Below are 22,225 nucleotides of genomic sequence, written 5' to 3'. Positions count from 1 at the left end.
CCAATATTAGTTATGTCTTATTCCTGTGAGAAGTTTAAGAATCTAACCATCCACTTTCTCTTACGCAAAGTGGACAAAATTAATACCACAACATTGTATTTTACTGGATTAAATTTTATGCTTCATACAAGCAGACCTTATCAAAGCTGTAGGTTGCGCCAAGAAGATAATTTATTTGGATCTGCTATGACTTCTACGGTGAGGTAATCTGCAGATTTATCTGCATAGGTTCTAGAGTTTTTCTGTGACTGACAAATCTATAAGTAATTCAGCTTGTACCACTGAGGTAGCCGTACTGTAACTATTCTAAGATCAATGTAGCAAGGGTGATCTATCACATACAAATAGTATCACATACAAATGATATCACACTTCATACCTTTGGCACCTTTGAAAATTTTTGGTTCAAACTGACAAATGTCAATGATTCACTGAAAAGATGAATGATGTGCAATGTATTCTTCTGCAATCCATGCATCATAAGTTACTGAAAGGAAGAATATTTTTCAAATTATCTGCCCTCTCGTGGTTTAAACTTAACATCCAGAAGGGTCACTGAAAATATGGTTAAAAACATTGTTACAAATTCTGTTCAGATTCTATTCAGAACAATAATCAAATAACAGTTGCTAATCCACATCAAGTGGAACAGCACAAGAGTAGTGTAAAATTTTTAATTGCATTTATCTCAAGAAAACTCTTAACCTGTGCCTGTCTCACAGTATTGCATTCCTTACATTAAGCAATTACACAAATACATTTTTACCACCCTACATGCAATAAATCAGAGATGCAAATGCTTACAGTATTCTCAGTTTTACACACCTCCAAATTTAGTTCAGGATCCTCCTTGATAAAATCATTTGGATGAGAGATTCCCAAGTTATCTTCAAGACACTGAAAGAAAGAAAAAACTCTCAGTTAAAAATGCTTATACCCTTCTGTACTTATGACATGGCTCTCAATACTTTTTTTTTTATAAATATGATACAAGTTTTCAGAGATTTGTATCATGTATACACAAAAATTTTAAAAATATATATTTTAATGAGCAGCTATTCTGCCAACATGCATCTCCATAACTTCACACTGTGCCTTACTGCACTAATTTTACACATAATCAGTCATTACATAGCGTACTTCACGATGCTTACTGAGCCCTATCCTTCCTTTGGTAACATGACAGTTTGCCCGTAGCAAGAAGAAGAGAGAGTGTGCTTACTCCCTGTGCATTAACGTAGTAGGATTGGAAAGGCGGCGAGCCTGAGAACTACAATGAAATGAATACCCCTAGCTCCATACAGGCATTGATAAAAGTCAACAGGGAGAGCTGAAAATATGTGCCCCGATCAGGACTTGAACCTAGAATCTCCTGCATACATGGCAGATGCTCTATCCATCTGTGCCACCAAGGACACAGATGATAGTGTGACTGCAGGGACTTATCTCTGGCATGCCTACCACGAGACTCACATTCCCAACCTATTGTCCCATACTATATTCATAGTGCCCCTACCCACTATACTCATTACTCGGCTTTTTGCCAATTCCCGTAAGAGTTCGGGCACTGTTTGTGCATCCACATAGAAGACATGTCTGAAAGAACAGGTACCATCTTCATATACCCAAGAACTACAAGTAGCACTGTCACCTGAGATTCAAGCTGACATGTAACCGGGTGGCATTTGTTGCTTCTGTTTGTTTACAGACTTGTGAGTGAATGGTTAAGAGTTGAAGGCTGTGATTATAAAGAGATGTTGAGAGTTATAGTTACTGGTATTTATAGAAGAAAACTAACAAAACATGTCCACGTTTTACGATCCAGTGAACCGATGTGGCTGAAGAGAAACTAAAGGTATATATTTTGTAGTTCTCCAAAAATTTTCAAAATGGTTGACAGCAATTCCTCGGAAAGACAATCTGACTCTGAGTTGTTTTGTGTGCGATTCACATTTCAGTGAGGAACAACAAATGTTTATCGTCAGTAAATAAGTTGAAATTGTAAGACAAGGGTTGTCTTTTAAAACCAGGGCAGCTCAGTGGTTCCTCGTGTATTTCCCAGTTTACTGAAATATCTGTTGAAAATATTACACAAAAGAAAATCGTCCGTCAAGCACTCGCTAAAGGGAAGCTGTGGAAAGAAGACAGTAAACAAGCTGCAGTTTCAATGTCTGGCAGAGCTGCTTCTGCTAAAGGAAAATGTAGGGTGCAGGTCAGTACTGAACGGAGTAGTAATCACATGAAAACAATGTTGATGTGTCAGGAACTGGAAATTGTCCGATTACGAGATAAATTATGGACAGCAAATGCCAAAATCAATCTCTTCCAGAACCAAGTCTCAGATGAAAACCATAAGATGGCTCAGTCGAATGTTCTACATCATTGTACACTCAGTAGAAACAGAAAATCATATTTGCCACTAAGTTAAAGAAATGCCAATTTAAAAACAGCAGGAAATGCACTATGTGATGTGACAATGAATTTACTCTGGATAGCATGCCCTTGAAAATTAGAAGCTCAGAGGATATAGACATGGTTTGAGGCACGCATTGTTGCGACAACCTTCTGAAACATCTCCAAAAGTAAATTATCTAAAATGCTCATGTGAAATTAACCAAGAGGCTGTAGAACAATTAAGAATTATTTTCGGAAACGACAAAATGAAAACAAAGACATGCTGATTTTTGATGACGTAAAGCACAAGAAAAGCTACATTTCAATAACACTTTGCTGAAAGTTTGTTTCGTCAATTTATGGGTATATACTTCAGACAATCTGTTGCTCTGATGCATAATCGTATTCACCCTATTTTAGTGTACTCGAGTCACAATGCAACTCCCAGTGATGTCTAGCATATATTGATTCAAGTAATTATCCAGCTAGAGCAAGCCAGAATGACACTTGTTGCATTCACTTCTTATGGCGCAGTACACAACTGAATAAAGAGGTCCAGCAGTGTCTAGGAATTACTGGCATAAAAACTAAACTTCCTTGCTCAATATCAAACGCAGTTGACAAGACCGGAAGAATGTGAGCATTTTCGTACGGTATTCGTGTCATAAATTGAATAAGAAATGGTTGACGTAATAAAAGTGATGTACTTTTTAACGATGGCATCATCAACTACAATTATCGACCAGATAGTTCTCCAGAATCAACAGGATCAATCATTAGATAGATAAATAACTTAGTGGACACACTTTTATTCTCTTGGTGATGCTTTGCACAAAACGCTCCGGCTCAGAAAAAGTTAATGAAATGGGGAGGCATTGTAGCCAATACAGTAAAAGCTTTTGTTCTGAAAGAACACACTGGCGCTAAGAGTAACCACAAATAGTACCTTCGAAATACCTAAATACTTATGGAAAAGAGGTTGCATTTCTCTCCCAACAGCAGCATCATTTCGTTATCTCTACGTCTCCAAGTTCAAAATCGTCACCCATCAGTAGGACTACTTCTGCTCGGACAAGTTTCAATTTGCTTGCCAGTACATTTCTGTAGTAATTTCATTGTCTCATGCAAAATCTGAACATAAATGTGAATTTTCGTTGACGTTGTACGTAAGAGGTGCGGGGGGAGGGGGGGGGGGAGGTGCGGGGGTAGGGGGGGGGGAGAGAGGTGCGCGGGTGGGGGGGGGTGGAGAGGTGCGATGAGGGGGGGGGAGAGAGGTGCGCGGGTGGGGGGGGGTGGAGAGGTGCGATGAGGGGGGGCGAGGTGCGATGAGGGGGGGGCGAGGTGCGATGAGGGGGGGGCGAGGTGCGAGGAGGGGGGGGCGAGGTGCGATGAGGGGGGGGCGAGGTGCGATGAGGGGGGGGCGAGGTGCGATGAGGGGGGGGCGAGGTGCGATGAGGGGGGGGCGAGGTGCGATGAGGGGGGGGCGAGGTGCGATGAGGGGGGGGCGAGGTGCGATGAGGGGGGGGCGAGGTGCGATGAGGGGGGGCGAGGTGCGATGAGGGGGGGCGAGGTGCGATGAGGGGGGGGCGAGGTGCGATGAGGGGGGGCGAGGTGCGATGAGGGGGGGGCGAGGTGCGATGAGGGGGGGGCGAGGTGCGATGAGGGGGGGGCGAGGTGCGATGAGGGGGGGGCGAGGTGCGATGAGGGGGGGGCGAGGTGCGATGAGGGGGGGGCGAGGTGCGATGAGGGGGGGGCGAGGTGCGATGAGTGGGGGGCGAGGTGCGATGAGTGGGGGGCGAGGTGCGATGAGTGGGGGGCGAGGTGCGATGAGTGGGGGGCGAGGTGCGATGAGTGGGGGGCGAGGTGCGATGAGTGGGGGGCGAGGTGCGATGAGTGGGGGGCGAGGTGCGATGAGTGGGGGGCGAGGTGCGATGAGGGGGGGGCGAGGTGCGATGAGGGGGGGGCGAGGTGCGATGAGGGGGGGGCGAGGTGCGATGAGGGGGGGGCGAGGTGCGATGAGGGGGGGGCGAGGTGCGATGAGGGGGGGGCGAGGTGCGATGAGGGGGGGGCGAGGTGCGATGAGGGGGGGGCGAGGTGCGATGAGTGGGGGGCGAGGTGCGATGAGTGGGGGGCGAGGTGCGATGAGTGGGGGGCGAGGTGCGATGAGTGGGGGGCGAGGTGCGATGAGTGGGGGGCGAGGTGCGATGAGTGGGGGGCGAGGTGCGATGAGTGGGGGGCGAGGTGCGATGAGGGGGGGGCGAGGTGCGATGAGGGGGGGGCGAGGTGCGATGAGGGGGGGGCGAGGTGCGATGAGTGGGGGGCGAGGTGCGATGAGTGGGGGGCGAGGTGCGATGAGTGGGGGGCGAGGTGCGATGAGGGGGGGGCGAGGTGCGATGAGGGGGGGGCGAGGTGCGATGAGGGGGGGGCGAGGTGCGATGAGGGGGGGGCGAGGTGCGATGAGGGGGGGGCGAGGTGCGATGAGGGGGGGGGCGAGGTGCGATGAGGGGGGGGCGAGGTGCGATGAGGGGGGGGCGAGGTGCGATGAGGGGGGGGCGAGGTGCGATGAGGGGGGGGCGAGGTGCGATGAGGGGGGGGCGAGGTGCGATGAGGGGGGGGCGAGGTGCGATGAGGGGGGGGCGAGGTGCGATGAGGGGGGGGCGAGGTGCGATGAGGGGGGGGCGAGGTGCGATGAGGGGGGGGCGAGGTGCGATGAGGGGGGGGCGAGGTGCGATGAGGGGGGGGCGAGGTGCGATGAGGGGGGGGCGAGGTGCGATGAGGGGGGGGCGAGGTGCGATGAGGGGGGGGCGAGGTGCGATGAGGGGGGGGCGAGGTGCGATGAGGGGGGGGCGAGGTGCGATGAGGGGGGGGCGAGGTGCGATGAGGGGGGGGGCGAGGTGCGATGAGGGGGGGGCGAGGTGCGATGAGGGGGGGGCGAGGTGCGATGAGGGGGGGGCGAGGTGCGATGAGGGGGGGGCGAGGTGCGATGAGGGGGGGGCGAGGTGCGATGAGGGGGGGGCGAGGTGCGATGAGGGGGGGGCGAGGTGCGATGAGGGGGGGGCGAGGTGCGATGAGGGGGGGGCGAGGTGCGATGAGGGGGGGGCGAGGTGCGATGAGGGGGGGGCGAGGTGCGATGAGGGGGGGGCGAGGTGCGATGAGGGGGGGGCGAGGTGCGATGAGGGGGGGGCGAGGTGCGATGAGGGGGGGGCGAGGTGCGATGAGGGGGGGGCGAGGTGCGATGAGGGGGGGGCGAGGTGCGATGAGGGGGGGGCGAGGTGCGATGAGGGGGGGGCGAGGTGCGATGAGGGGGGGGCGAGGTGCGATGAGGGGGGGGGCGAGGTGCGATGAGGGGGGGGCGAGGTGCGATGAGGGGGGGGGCGAGGTGCGATGAGGGGGGGGCGAGGTGCGATGAGGGGGGGGCGAGGTGCGATGAGGGGGGGGCGAGGTGCGATGAGGGGGGGGCGAGGTGCGATGAGGGGGGGGCGAGGTGCGATGAGGGGGGGGCGAGGTGCGATGAGGGGGGGGCGAGGTGCGATGAGGGGGGGGCGAGGTGCGATGAGGGGGGGGCGAGGTGCGATGAGGGGGGGGCGAGGTGCGATGAGGGGGGGGCGAGGTGCGATGAGGGGGGGGCGAGGTGCGATGAGGGGGGGGCGAGGTGCGATGAGGGGGGGGGCGAGGTGCGATGAGGGGGGGGCGAGGTGCGATGAGGGGGGGGCGAGGTGCGATGAGGGGGGGGGCGAGGTGCGATGAGGGGGGGGGCGAGGTGCGATGAGGGGGGGGGCGAGGTGCGATGAGGGGGGGGCGAGGTGCGATGGGGGGGGGGCGAGGTGCGATGGGGGGGGGGGCGAGGTGCGATGGGGGGGGGGGCGAGGTGCGATGGGGGGGGGGGCGAGGTGCGATGGGGGGGGGCGAGGTGCGATGGGGGGGGGCGAGGTGCGATGGGGGGGGGCGAGGTGCGATGGGGGGGCGAGGTGCGATGGGGGGGGGGGCGAGGTGCGATGGGGGGGGGGGCGAGGTGCGATGGGGGGGGGGGCGAGGTGCGATGGGGGGGGCGAGGTGCGATGGGGGGGGGGCGAGGTGCGATGGGGGGGGCGAGGTGCGATGGGGGGGGCGAGGTGCGATGGGGGGGGGGCGAGGAGCGATGGGGGGGGGGCGAGGTGCGATGGGGGGGGGGGCGAGGTGCGATGGGGGGGCGAGGAGCGATGGGGGGGGAGGAGCGATGGGGGGGGAGGAGCGATGAGGGGGGGAGGAGCGATGAGGGGGGGAGGAGCGATGAGGGGGGGAGGAGCGATGAGGGGGGGAGGAGCGATGAGGGGGGGAGGTGCGATGAGGGGGGGAGGAGCGATGAGGGGGGGAGGTGCGATGAGGGGGGGAGGAGCGATGAGGGGGGGAGGTGCGATGAGGGGGGGAGGTGCGATGAGGGGGGGAGGTGCGATGAGGGGGGGAGGTGCGATGAGGGGGGGAGGTGCGATGAGGGGGGGGAGGTGCGATGAGGGGGGGGAGGTGCGATGAGGGGGGGGGAGGTGCGATGAGGGGGGGGAGGTGCGATGAGGGGGGGGGAGGTGCGATGAGGGGGGGGGGAGGTGCGATGAGGGGGGGGAGGTGCGATGAGGGGGGGGAGGTGCGATGAGGGGGGGGAGGTGCGATGAGGGGGGGAGGTGCGATGAGGGGGGGAGGTGCGATGAGGGGGGGAGGTGCGATGAGGGGGGGAGGTGCGATGAGGGGGGGAGGTGCGATGAGGGGGGGAGGTGCGATGAGGGGGGGAGGTGCGATGAGGGGGGGAGGTGCGATGAGGGGGGGAGGTGCGATGAGGGGGGGAGGTGCGATGAGGGGGGGAGGTGCGATGAGGGGGGGAGGTGCGATGAGGGGGGGAGGTGCGATGAGGGGGGGAGGTGCGAAGAGCGGGGGAGGTGCGAAGAGCGGGGGAGGTGCGAAGAGCGGGGGAGGTGCGAAGAGCGGGGGAGGTGCGAAGAGCGGGGGAGGTGCGAAGAGCGGGGGAGGTGCGAAGAGCGGGGGAGGTGCGAAGAGCGGGGGAGGTGCGAAGAGCGGGGGAGGTGCGAAGAGCGGGGGAGGTGCGAAGAGCGGGGGAGGTGCGAAGAGCGGGGGAGGTGCGATGAGCGGGGGAGGTGCGATGAGCGGGGGAGGTGCGATGAGCGGGGGAGGTGCGATGAGGGGGGGAGGTGCGATGAGGGGGGGAGGTGCGATGAGGGGGGGAGGTGCGATGAGGGGGGGAGGTGCGATGAGGGGGGGAGGTGCGATGAGGGGGGGAGGTGCGATGAGGGGGGGAGGTGCGATGAGGGGGGGAGGTGCGATGAGGGGGGGAGGTGCGATGAGGGGGGGAGGTGCGATGAGGGGGGGAGGTGCGATGAGGGGGGGAGGTGCGATGAGGGGGGGAGGTGCGATGAGGGGGGGAGGTGCGATGAGGGGGGGAGGTGCGATGAGGGGGGGAGGTGCGATGAGGGGGGGAGGTGCGATGAGGGGGGGAGGTGCGATGAGGGGGGGAGGTGCGATGAGGGGGGGAGGTGCGATGAGGGGGGGAGGTGCGATGAGGGGGGGAGGTGCGATGAGGGGGGGAGGTGCGATGAGGGGGGGAGGTGCGATGAGGGGGGGAGGTGCGATGAGGGGGGGAGGTGCGATGAGGGGGGGAGGTGCGATGAGGGGGGGAGGTGCGATGAGGGGGGGAGGTGCGATGAGGGGGGGAGGTGCGATGAGGGGGGGAGGTGCGATGAGGGGGGGAGGTGCGATGAGGGGGGGAGGTGCGATGAGGGGGGGAGGTGCGATGAGGGGGGGAGGTGCGATGAGGGGGGGAGGTGCGATGAGGGGGGGAGGTGCGATGAGGGGGGGAGGTGCGATGAGCGGGGGAGGTGCGATGAGCGGGGGAGGTGCGATGAGCGGGGGAGGTGCGATGAGCGGGGGAGGTGCGATGAGCGGGGGAGGTGCGATGAGCGGGGGAGGTGCGATGAGCGGGGGAGGTGCGATGAGCGGGGGAGGTGCGATGAGCGGGGGAGGTGCGATGAGCGGGGGAGGTGCGATGAGCGGGGGAGGTGCGATGAGCGGGGGAGGTGCGATGAGCGGGGGAGGTGCGATGAGCGGGGGAGGTGCGATGAGCGGGGGAGGTGCGATGAGCGGGGGAGGTGCGATGAGCGGGGGAGGTGCGATGAGCGGGGGAGGTGCGATGAGCGGGGGAGGTGCGATGAGCGGGGGAGGTGCGATGAGCGGGGGAGGTGCGATGAGCGGGGGAGGTGCGATGAGCGGGGGAGGTGCGATGAGCGGGGGAGGTGCGATGAGCGGGGGAGGTGCGATGAGCGGGGGAGGTGCGATGAGCGGGGGAGGTGCGATGAGCGGGGGAGGTGCGATGAGCGGGGGAGGTGCGATGAGCGGGGGAGGTGCGATGAGCGGGGGAGGTGCGATGAGCGGGGGAGGTGCGATGAGCGGGGGAGGTGCGATGAGCGGGGGAGGTGCGATGAGCGGGGGAGGTGCGATGAGCGGGGGAGGTGCGATGAGCGGGGGAGGTGCGATGAGCGGGGGAGGTGCGATGAGCGGGGGAGGTGCGATGAGCGGGGGAGGTGCGATGAGCGGGGGAGGTGCGATGAGCGGGGGAGGTGCGATGAGCGGGGGAGGTGCGATGAGCGGGGGAGGTGCGATGAGCGGGGGAGGTGCGATGAGCGGGGGAGGTGCGATGAGCGGGGGAGGTGCGATGAGCGGGGGAGGTGCGATGAGCGGGGGAGGTGCGATGAGCGGGGGAGGTGCGATGAGCGGGGGAGGTGCGATGAGCGGGGGAGGTGCGATGAGCGGGGGAGGTGCGATGAGCGGGGGAGGTGCGATGAGCGGGGGAGGTGCGATGAGGGGGGGAGGTGCGATGAGGGGGGGAGGTGCGATGAGGGGGGGAGGTGCGATGAGGGGGGGAGGTGCGATGAGGGGGGGAGGTGCGATGAGGGGGGGAGGTGCGATGAGGGGGGGAGGTGCGATGAGGGGGGGAGGTGCGATGAGGGGGGAGGTGCGATGAGGGGGGAGGTGCGATGAGGGGGGGAGGTGCGATGAGGGGGGGAGGTGCGATGAGGGGGGGAGGAGCGATGAGGGGGGGAGGTGCGATGAGGGGGGGAGGTGCGATGAGGGGGGAGGTGCGATGAGGGGGGGAGGTGCGATTTAAAGATAATTAATTTCGTATATTTAAAGCAATATTGTTAATAATCTTGTTTTTCTATTCCCTGAAATGCGGAAGCTATTAGTCATAGATGCATAAAGAACATTTTTAGCAAATTTCATGTAGTTTGATTCTGTATGGGGTAGTCGAAACTCAATTTTTCAGTTACTCAAAATAAATCGTAAAATGTGACCTTTAAACACCACTGCCCCATCCCAAGACACACACCCTACCACTCAGGATTTTTAGCATATAAACACCACTGCCCCATCCCAAGACACACACCCTACCACTCAGGATTTTTAGCATATTGATCAGGACACTCCATCTTGGCACTGTGCAAAAATTAGTGGCTACACGATTTTTTCCCCTAATGGAACTTCTTTGGGCTTCACAGACAGGGCCATGAAAAGAGAGTTCAGTAGTCATTAGACAAATGAACACAGCAATCCTTAGTGTGTCACTATAATTAACAGAATTCCGCACTGTTTTCACAGTTTCTCGCTCTGTCAAGACACCTGTTCAGTCCAAGTATTGCATCCTCTGTACTTTTTAGAGTTTTCTGTACAATATTGTCATTACTGACAATCTAAAGCTTACAGCCCTGGATATGAGTCCATGATTTGAAGGTATTTGTTGTAACATTATCACTAGTTTTATAGCGCTACTCTCACATAATATTTATATTGTCTTCTTTCATTTTTTCTTTTCCAACTTTTATATGGGGCTAATCTGCAATTCCCATGAGAAATGACCATCTTTATCACAGAAAATAATGATGCATATGGTGGTTTCCATTCATTATACCAATGATGATAATGCATTCATGAGGTGCAAACAATTATGAAGAAAGTATTTGATTGATCTGCAACCACTGCCCAGTGCCTTAAGTTTCTCACTTCCAGGAGATCACTTGAGATCTTTGTTAGAACTGAAAAAATATTCCAATATTAAATATGTCTTATGAAATTCCTAACACATCCCATTGTTCTTCCTCTCATTAATGTGTTGTTAAAAATTGTTTTCAAATAACCAAGTGTTTCTCCCTCTCTCACATTAATTAAAGGTCTCACTGTGTTAAAAATAATGCGCCATTTGTTATAAAATAACTTTTGTTGACGGTGTTTTCATCCAAATGCAAAGAAAAATTAAATCAATTAAGAAATCATTTTGTTCAGAAAATGAAAGCCACACAACATTCCTGTGCATATAAAACAAATCGGAATTTTCCTATCTAATAAGGTATCAAATACAGATTTAATTAATTATTGTATAAAAGCCAGGAATTCGAAATTGTTGCTTGCAAGTCATTTGTAATGCTGTTTATATTTTGTCACCCTATACCAGAAAAAGCTGCATGAATGGTCAGTCACATCTGGATAAGAATTCAAAGTTGTGCAGAGATTGTCAACTTGCTGTAAATGTTCAGAAAAATATTTGTGTTTGTGTGTGTGTGGGGGGGGGGGGGGGGTGAATTCCTACGTGACCAAACTGCTGAGGTCATTGGTCTGTTCAGAAATTTAAAACTGCACTTACATAGCACACTTTGAATCGCTGGTAAAATACTGGGTAAATGCAACCAGTACACAAAGGAGACTGCTTGTAAAACATTTATACAATCCATACTACAAGCCTGCTGAGGTGTGTGGCACCTGCACCACATATGATTATCACAGAATACTCAAGATATACAAAGATGAGCAGCACAATGTTCACAAGTTTGTTTGACCATGTGACAGTGTCATGCAACTGGTAAGAAATGAGACACACAGATGCTTGAAGATAGATGCCAACTATCCTATAAAAGCCTATTTACAGAGATTTAAGAACCAGCTGTAAGTGATGAATCTAGAAATATACTAGATCCTATTACCTATCACTTCCCCAGGGAGTGTAAGGACAAGACTTTACTAATTACAGCATGCACAGAGTAATTTTGACAGCAATTATCCTGCACTCAATACGTGAATGTAATTGAAGAAGTCCAACTTACTGGTGTAGTAGGATGTATTGTCTGCCATATAACTCTCAGCAGATTCTGGAGAATGGATTTTTATGAGGACATGGATGTAGATGCCCTTCACTCTTTTTCCATTTTCTCTTCCATTCAACTATAATAATACAACATCACCAGCTGTGTTAGAATCTACACATCGAGTATACTGAAAGGATGTTTGTTTTACTTGCAATCAGTAGACTGCACTGCTCACCCACCACCCCTGCAACACCTCTAGACTCAGCCTGTGTTAGTCCATGTCCTCTATCCACTGCTGAGATTATCTAGGCACATCAGTTAACAATTCCCTTTGTGTATACCCTGCTTCCTCTTATTTTATCATTATTTCTCCTGACGTAGTTTGGTGTCAAAACATACTTTGGCATTCAGAGGAAAAAAGTTGGTGACTGAAATTTTGAGGAAAGAATTCAATACAAAGACAAACGCCTTTCTTCTGTTTGCCACTTCATCTCATAACGTACACATTACACTTTCCTCCCATTTTGCAGTAATACAAAACAAGCTTTCCTTCTTTGAACTTTCTCAGTCCCTTCCATAGTCCTATCTACGAAGGATCCCATACTGTACAGCAATACTCCAGGGGACAGCAGGGAAGCATGGTGTAGGTACTCTACTAGATTTGTTGCACCTTCTAAGTGGAACGCCAACAAAACACTTCAGTTCAAGCTCCCCACAACATTTTTTATGTGAAGTTAGGGTTTTTGTAATTTTAGCCTCTGGGTGTTTTGTTGAATCTACAATCATTAAATCTGTATGATTTATCATGTAAACCAAAATTTAGTGGAATTCTACAGTTCTGCTGTGGGGAACCTCTCACTTTCTGCTGTTCAGTGTCAACTACCGCTTTCCACAGACTTCATGGCAACAATCGGCACAGAGCTGTTAACTGACAATTGAAATTAAGTGATTACAGACTCCTTGTCAGGTCTTTTTTATTCCAAATATGATGGTATACATCACTACCATTAAATTATATATTGAGGAAACAACAAGAGGATAGAAACAAAGCATTTTATGACCAAGGATTCATACAGAAATCAATGATTTCATTTTTTAACAAGTATGAAGAATTGACATTACATAGGTAGGAAGAAATAGGTTTTCAGTGGAAATATAATGATAAAAATAATAAATGTGTATTTACCTAAAAATGAGACTTTTGTCAATATATGAGCTTTAATGGATTGGAAATGTCAATGTACATAAAAGGGAGAAAATAAAGCAATATTTTGATATGGGAATGAAGAATGTGCCAAGGCAGCTATACAACCATACATACAGGGGGAACAGAAACCAATCAAAGTTAAGCATCTTTTTTTGGAAAAAGTGTAGCAATGTAATGTAATTAGTGTTAATGCCAATCATTAATGTTGGTTTAAGCAGTGAGGAAATAACACAAGATATAAGCAAATCATTTTGTGATCCACAAGGATTGTTAAAGAAATCTATGATGGCATTTAATACTAAGTATGAAGCATGTTTATTATGTACATTTGAATCGACAGGTATTGGGGGCACTTCATGGTAAAAATAATGAACTGGTACTTACAGTATTATATAAATCAGAGAGGTCTCTCTACATGAACATCTTAATTCTGCAAACCAATGTGATGTGCATGGCAGAGGTAACATCCCACTGGCTTTTCCCCATTCTATTCGCATATGGAGCGCAGAACGAACGACTGTTTAAATGTGTTCATGAAAGCTGTAATAAATCTAATTTTGACAAGACACATATTGGAGCTATACATACGGGACTTCAGCACCAAGTGGTTGTAATTAATGAGCAGCTACTCGCACACGTTCAATGTGGAATTTGATCATCATATCAAAGCAAAACTTGGTAGCTGCATTAATGGGGAATTGGTTTACACTGGAAAAAATCAGTTCCAACTTTGGACACCCCAGTGCAAAATTTGACACTGTACACTGTTTGTCTCACACTATGACATACATGCTGTCATTTGACAAGCCATAACATGAGTGAACAGTGTGGCTATCAAGTGAGACTGTGGGCTGTTAGTGAAATCAAGTGAGACTGTGGGCTGTTAGTGAAATCAAGTGAGACTGTGGGCTGTTAGTGAAATCAAGTGAGACTGTGGGCTGTTAGTGAAATCAAGTGAGACTGTGGGCTGTTAGTGAAATCAAGTGAGACTGTGGGCTGTTGGTGAAACAGTTTTCTAAGATGAGCAGGAATTACAGTGCCACACTGACACAGTAAGGTCTGAGGAGAGGACCAATTTCATTAAATGGTTTAAAGGATATGATAATGAAATTATAAAATGTGAGTGAGCTTGGTGCAGCATCTGGAAGAGGGAGGCATCCTATCTGGATGGAGTAGTTGATTGCTATAACTGACCATGTGGCACATGTCCCAGACAGGGCTAGCATTAGTGTTGTGTCATGAGAACTGTTCGTTCCACAGTGTGGTGTGAAGTAACTGTACTGACACTTTTCTCGATCACTGTATCATACAGGCATTTTTTGTTTTGTTTTTGCTTTCCTTTGATTGGGTCAGTTTGGCTGGACCACCAGAGCACTCATTCGATGTGCTGCTGCAGATAGGGTGAGTACATCATTTGTTTGCAAATTATATTTACAAGCCTCAAACATGAGCGACTTATTTTCAGTTTACTTCCTAATTTACTTCCTAATTTATTGCATGTCTGAATACTTACCAGGCATAGTCTAGTATCCTAATAACTGGGTAGTGTACAGTTTTTCCATCTTTGATATGAATAGGGACTGACTGCTCTGTCCAGATTTGAGCCTAGTTGGTGACTCCTAGCAAACAGCTCCAGGTGGTGTTGGCTTTGGTCAAACAGCTTGAGGCTGTTGCCAATGGGCATCACTATGGAAGACTAGATGTCTACTATGTCCCACACATCCACCCAATTGGTCCACTACTGTGGCCCTCCTCTGAACTGCCTGCACTGGAGGTGACCCATCACCTACAGTAGAGTGGTAGGTAGCTCCAGCAAAAGAATTGCTGAGGGGCTGATCAGAGTTCCACCCTAGATAGCATGACAAACAAGTTCTGGGTGCTGTTTGTGGTTGACAAAATCCCTGAGCCAGATGAAGGCACTCTTTTCCAGAGCAAGCCACTCAGCCCACAAGGTCTGGGCATTCACAGAGAGTGGGTTTACCGGTAGTTGGGAGTTCCAACATTAGGGGATATGGCTGCCGAGGATGGGAAGGAATCCATTGTGCACTGTGCACATACAAGGAGGAATTTTGGAAGGCATTATCCTAGATGGGGAATGGGTGCGTCCAGATACCATGAAGAACAAAGGGTGCTGCGAAGTGCAGGTAGTGGCTCATGTTGGAACTAAAAAGATGTGTTGCATTGGATTGGAAGAGATTCTCTATTGTTTTGAGTGGCTAGCTGAAGTAGTAAAGACCAAGTCTTGGTTGCAAGATGAAGGTAGAGATCGCCAACTGTAGCATCGTATACATAACTGACTGTGGTCCTTGGATACAGAGACCAGTGGATGGCTTCAATCAGAAGGCCACGTGGTTCTGCATCATGTAGGCTGAAGATTCCTTGACTTGCACCATAGGGTGGTGGGTTTCTGGGTTCTGCTTAATAGGTCAGAGGTCCACTATACACAGGAAGTGGTTACACAGGTAGTGGGACCTGTGTGAAGGGAACTGGGCAGTATTTTTAGGTTCCTGTGGAAGGAACATGTTCTTGCAAACTGCTAGTGAGAAAGTTCACATAACCAGCATATGGAACAGACTGTAGAACGATATATTTCCACCAACATATATCTCAGAAGGTTTAAGGAGACAGGATAAAAAGATCAGGTCTCCTATGGAACCATATAGCCAGTCAATTCTCCATCATTCCAGTTGCAAGTGGGACACAATGATCACTGGTGGCATAAGGTATCCTCCATCATGCACTATATGTTGGCTAAAGAAATATATATCTAGTTCTAGATAAATGTGAAGACTTGGGGGCTGTACCAAATAGTGACTAAAAGCATCATATATTGGCTAGCAGGATTGAAGCTAGGATGGCTTGTAACCCTCTCAAAACAAACTCAATGGGTCTGCTCCTCAGATTACTCAAAAGGAAATCACTTTTGACATGAGTTGGCATCGACTTGCTCAGAAGTCACCACACATGGTGCAACCAGTTAGGTTTCTGTTAATAACTTGCCTAACAAGATGATTTTACGTAGTTGGCAGGAGGGGATATCTTCATTGCTTGAAGAGCAGCAACTTTATACTTCCAAAAGAAAAGAATATTAATGAACAAAATTAATTTTCCTACACCACTTATTTGGTTGAGTGGTACTTAAGTAAATAAATTAGTGAAATCAAAGTGAAGTAGAAATTCGAAAATAAATGTAAAACTTGGTTTAGTTTAGAGAGTTACATACTGCCAAACAGCGGGCAGAGCAGAAGAGACAATGACCGTGAAGTCAGCAAGTTCATAAGCCATCGCCCTCCCCACATAAGCGGATGCTGTCGATTCAGCCGTCAGGGCATCGCACGACTGGCTCACGTGTTTCTCAGTTGTCATATGTGAGCAAAGGCCCTTGACTACATTCCAAGAGCCAATGACCGACGTTAAGAAGATTCTTTGAGAAGCTTCCCAACGTGACCGAAGAGGCAATGACCGTGAAGTCGTTCACCTCCAGTGAAATGAAGTGAAGTGAATAAATACGTGAGACGCAGTGGGCCCGACAAAGAGAGTAGCAGTAGTTTTTAGTCAGTTTCGGTGCTGAAGACCGTCATGCAAGAAGAGACTACATCGTACACAGATGCACCAAGTCCGACGCTGCAATAGAACAGCTAGCAGCAGCCTCGGCGCCAGAAGACAGGAGTTTGAAGGTATTTGAAGTCTGATTTTTATGTCCCCGGGTGACTCGTGAGGACGGGAAGGAGATGGCCTCACATCAGCAGTCACCTGTGAGCTGGGATGAAGATCTGACAGCCGAAGACTGGCAAGCGGGAGTCCGTTTTTCGAGTCCGGGACACTGGCTTTCCCCGCCGTGCCACTCCACTGGCCGATGCACAACATACGCGGCAGCTTAGAGAAGAGAAACACTGGGACGCCACATCCAAGGTATCACCGTCTGATGCATGACTTCGCTCTTAATAATTAAACGGGCCACCTCGCGGTGCGCGTCTCCAGTCAACTGGGCGAGACGGCGACACGAGATACACACCGCCAGAAGGCGTCACAAACGACACAGCTGCCGCTCTCCGAGCCAGAACATCCAGTAAGCAAACAGTTGTACAAAACTTTTCTTGAAAGTTGTCTTATGTAAAAATGCTATTTCATTCTACCAAATACCCGAGACAAGAAAGAACCCACCCTGCCCACATGTTGTTAAGGGAGAAAAATTAATTTATTTAGTATTTTTACCCTGACATAATGCTTTAGAATCAAAGGCCCTTTGCAGTAATGCTCATCCGGACCATTGACTAGCATCAAAAGAGAAAACCCAGTTACATTTAGTGTCAGAACTATTACAATTTATATTTATGACAATGTTCTCCAGTAAACATACAATCTCCAGCGGCTCACTACTCCCATCAATGTGAATGTTTTCATGTGTGCCAGCCATGGAAAGATGGTGGTTGGTGCAGACTGGTCTGCGTAAACACACAGGTGTATCGCTTGGCACACAACCTGCTGTGGCACGTGGTACACCCCTGTGGCCATTGTGTTTCCCCTCACTATTATCTTCCAACTATAAGAGTACATAGTATAATAATTTTCTAAAACATGGCTGTTTTTATAACCAGATTCTGTTTCCTACTTAAATCAGATTTTCAAGTAAGACTCCTTTATTCTGCAAATTGTAAGTTCTTCCAGTTGTCTTTTAAGAAATGAAGCATCCGAAAAAGATATTGTACTATTCACATGCATATCAGATTTATATATCTCACTACATATATAAACATACACAAAAACATACCGTTTACAGGAAGTGTGTTTCTCACATGTGTGGTTTAACCTTTATCATGGGAGACACATTGTTTCAAATTTCATAATCCTGTTATCAGTATCACTGCAAAAATCTCGTCTTATTCCACAACTATGACATTGGAAGCGAGTTACCTGCTCCAGTATTACATTATTTATAACAATTTTTGATCTGATAGATGATTTTCCCTTGACTACCTTAACACTTATTTTATTAATGGAGATTTTCATGTCACATTCAGAAGCCAACAACTCAAGATGATAGACATATTTCTGAAGATTCTCTTCATTTTCTTGAATTATTATTGAATCATATGGATATAAGCAGGGAACATATATCCAGAAATGAAGACGTTATGAATGAACTGCAAGTTGATTCAATGCACAAGAAATAGAAACAGATTGTGGGAACATGTAGATAGAATGCCTGAAAACAACTTCCAAAACTAATACTTCATTACAAACCACAAGGGACAAGAAAGAGGTAAAGACTACAGAAGGGACTGCTAGAACATGTTGACCAGCAGAGGTGAAATCACCTAACACATGATGGGAGAAGAACGAAAGGAAGAATCATGTAATCCATTGTACACAATCAACATACTTTCTCTTTATAAAAATCTTCTTGACACTATTAATGTTCTGGGCTCTGACGTGTATATACATCACATGACTAAGTAACTTTTCCCCATCCATCCTCTGTCCTGTTTTCATAGTTTATGTTCATTCTTGCCACTAATAACAAACTACACCAGAGAATATGAATGAGTATATGAAATATTTACGAAATTTGCAGTACTGCTGTTTGTATTATTTGTAGTGTCACACTCTTGACTTGTGTTGTTAGGCCTCATTTTTCATCTGAAAATGATCTGCTGGTCAGATCAAAACATCTCAATAATTTTGAAAATGGTGATCCAGGTGGTGTTTCCCATTCATTATACCAATGGAGGTAATTCTTTCCTGACACATGGTGGCAATTACAAAGTGCAACCAGTCCACGTACAGGCATTTCCACATGACTTGCCATGCCAGTTGTCAGTGACTGCAGTTCCCGACTTCCAGGAGATAGATGTGGGTTTTTGTAACAACAAACTAACAAATTTTCAATACTGAACATTTATGATTACATTTTAAATGCACATCCATTTACTGTTCTTCCTGTGCTTAACATGTGGATAAAAATTCTTTTTGCATAGATTTTTGCCTATATTTTTTATGAATGGTCTAATTTATAAGTATATTAAAGGTTCCATTTGTTACAAAATAACAAATATTTTACATTAATCTTGATGGGACATGACGTTTTCATCAAGTGCTCAGCTGCTGAATATGAAATTTACCTCTAATTATTGATCCAGAATACTGTGCCTTCATTATGGTGTGGTTGATTGGTTTAAATCTTGAAATAAACGTAAGCCTACAAACTGTTTAAGATGTAATTCACTCATTTTTCTGTCTGCCACTCTAGGAGTAAGCACATAATTTAGCCCATATGCAAGGAAAAATGGTAGTACTTACAAACTCATTTTGCTCAGAACATTAAATCTGCACTTGTTGTAGGATAAAACATTTTCTTATGCCAGAGAAACACAAGGCTGTTCCCACTTAGTTCTCGTGTTTATATTATGCTGTGTTAAGGCAGAAAAAAAAACACCACCAGAGAAAAATCAGTGTGGCACAGTTTAATCATTCAATTATAAAGCTAGGAATTTCTTTTTAATTTTATCGATTTTTGCAGCTTCAAACGTGACTGTACTCAATACACTCGAGGTATGTACCTAATACGCATTTAGTCACAATTTATCGCCTTTTATTCAATACACGAAGCATTTCGGACCCTGTGGGTCTGTCTTCAGGTGTATGTCGTCTTCATCCATGGTTTATTTGTCCTCTTGAAAGAGATTGAATGCATATTCCTGTCATGAAAAGTTTTGATGTTACGTTCCGAATTTTGTAGGCCACATACGGAAAAATGTGCAAAATAGTGGAAAAGATGAATAGTGCAAACTTACCAAATAATCCACGAAAAACGTTTCTAACGCTTTAGTAACAGCATAAGTTTTCTTCTCCATCGTTTTCAAGCATATCATTTCATTCAAGAGGCAGATCCGCAAACAATGTTTGTAAACACTTCGCAGATGCTTTTGTACATGGTGTGGACCAAGATGCATTTATCATAGTGCTATAGATACAATTATTAAACAATTGACATAGGCAGGAAAAAATTGACATATGCAGGAAGTAACTTCAGAACAGATATTTAAAATTACAAAAGAAACTGTTGCTTGCGATATCTGGTTGTTCATTTAACACCAAATCGGGTTTTTTGATTTTGTGGAGGTGTATCTCCAGTTCTGACAGATCTAGGGTCTTACTATCAGCTTTATTATGTAATACTACCAAATTGTTTTCTAGATTGTTGATGACATTGTTCGTTTCCAACATATTTGTGCAATGACTGATTCTTCAAATTGGTTGAACCTGAAAGCGTTTAGATCTTCTTGAAATCGGGTTTTAAAGTTCATGCTTGTTTTCCTTACATAGTAGACAGAACTGGGGCGTGATACCTTGTACATTGTACTGCCTGTTTGCAAATTTCATTTTATGTTATGGATGAGTAAGTTTCCTAATTTATTATTAGTTGAAAATGAAACTTACATTTGTTTCTTTGATAAGGTTAGCTATTTTTTGTGAGATGGAGAACAGGTATGGGATACCAGCGAATGTTTTCTCTTCTTTCATAGTGTTAACATTCATTGACTTGGTTTTGTGTATTTATCTGTCTAAATTGTCGATAGTTTTGGTTGTGTAGCCATTGCTGATGGCAATGCTCTTTATTGTAACTATCTCATTCTTAATGGTGTTTCCTTCTAGGGCAAGGTAGTGTACTCTGTATAGCATGGATCTAAATGTGGTGTGTTTCTGTGTGGTGGTATGAAATGATGAGTTGTCCAGTGTTACATCTGTGTGTGTGTGTGTGTGTGTGTGTGTGTGTGTGTGTGTGTGTGTGTGTGTGTGTGTGTGCTAAACTTATGTTTTTGTTGATGGTTAGTGATTTTAAGATACAGGAAATTTATGCATTTGTTGTCCTCATGTTCTATTGTGAATTTCACGTTTATGTGGAAAGAATTGAATACTTCTAGTAGTTCCTCAACCTCATTTTTTGTTCCATGAAATAGAAGCAAGGTATCATCAACTTATCTCCAGTAATATCTTACTTTACTTTTGAACCTATTGTTTCCATTAAAGAACTTACTTTCCAGATGATTGAGAATTATGTCTGCAAGAGCACTTGATAGGCTACTGCCCATGGCAAGACCCTAATTCTGTTGGTGAACTTTCCCATTGAATGTCAGTAATTGTAAGACAATATTAACTGCAATGTGTCCTTGACTTCTGATATTTCTACAATTGACAATTTTTATGTGTTATTAAGTTTTCAAAAAGTGTCTATTGTTTCTTCAGTTGGTACTTTTGTAAATAGGTTAGTTACATCAAAAGAGGCAAAATTTTAGTTGCTAATCCCTTTGTGTTCTTAAGTTACTATGTTTTATCAAAGGTATAGTACTGCTTCAGAATTTTGTTCAGTAATTGGGAGACACTGAAAGCAGGTGTATTCCCAGAATTAACAATAGGCCTCAATGTAACTTAGAGGTTTATGGGTCTTAGGTTGAGCTATCAGTCTTGGAGCTGTGAGATTCATTAAAAGGCATGTTTTTGATTCTTTTTCTGTGAAGAGGAAATTGCATTTATCAATCATTTTTCTGATGTTGTTTTGGAATTTTAGAGTCAGATCTTGCTTGAGCTCTGTTATGTTATTGTCAGAAAAGAAACTTAGTGTTTTAGTGAGTTATTCATCTTTGTTCATAATTACTACAGAATTGCTTTTGTCAGCTCTCAGAAACGTGGCATTGGTGTTATTGAGTTTCATTTTTATGCTGTTTAATAACTTTCTCTCCTGGTAAACTGTTTTGGGGGTTTCATTATGGTTAGTTATGCTTTCCTGAATAACTTTATGTTGTGTGCTACGACAGTCTGTTCAGTGTTATTAAGATCAGCTAAATCAGTTGGTATTTAGTGTGTACAATGAGATGTTTTAGGTTATTAGCACTTAATCATGGTTCTACATTGTGATTTAGCCCTTCCTTAAGTAGACGTTGTTCTTTTTCATGAAGGTGATACCAGTTTGGTTAATGACTCATGAAAGAGTTGTGTTGGATGGTTGGTTGTCCTGCTGCTGATGCAGTTTTAGATGCATGGCTTCTAATTTCTTTTGGCACCTGTGTGTCATTTCCGTTTGCATTTTGTTTACAATACTTTCTACATACTCATCAGCAGCTTTTAGTTCTAATGGGTGTTGTGTATTAGCTAATTGTAAATACATGTTATACCAGCACTCAACAACACCTTCTTTCTTCATATACTGAGATTGTACTGGTGACTTCATCCACATTATCTCACATTTCTTTCTGGCAATAGACTGCATCAGGCTTGTTTTTGGTCTTCAGTTTGACATAATTGGCACGAAAATCACACGCTAGACATTCGTCAGTGAACTTAACCCTAGCACTGGTTTGCGATTCCTGTATGAGTATACAGCCTTTAGTGCCTGTCTGGGTAAATTCAATTTAATTTTATCCATATTCAGCAGCTTCAAACGTGACTGTACTCAACACACTCGAGATATGAATTAAAAAACGCCTTCAGTCACAATTTATCATGTTTT

General features: G+C 47.8%; 1 protein-coding gene across 1 annotated transcript in view; it reads right to left on the bottom strand.

Annotated features, from left to right (window-relative positions):
* Positions 1-515: 515 nt before the first annotated feature.
* Positions 516-22,225, bottom strand: part of LOC124554175 — a 101,865-nt gene continuing 80,155 nt past the window's right edge. Inside the window, exons 5-6 of the mRNA XM_047128248.1 lie at positions 826-897; positions 516-555 (exon numbers count right to left, since the gene is read on the bottom strand). Coding sequence (XP_046984204.1) covers positions 553-555; positions 826-897 — 75 coding nt within the window. The 3' untranslated portion in view covers positions 516-552. The remainder of the gene's footprint in view (positions 556-825; positions 898-22,225) is intronic.

Source organism: Schistocerca americana, chromosome 11, assembly GCF_021461395.2.
Source record: "Schistocerca americana isolate TAMUIC-IGC-003095 chromosome 11, iqSchAmer2.1, whole genome shotgun sequence".
In the NCBI taxonomy this organism is placed as follows: Eukaryota; Metazoa; Arthropoda; class Insecta; order Orthoptera; family Acrididae; genus Schistocerca; species Schistocerca americana.
This window is presented reverse-complemented; position numbering and strand designations above follow the sequence as displayed.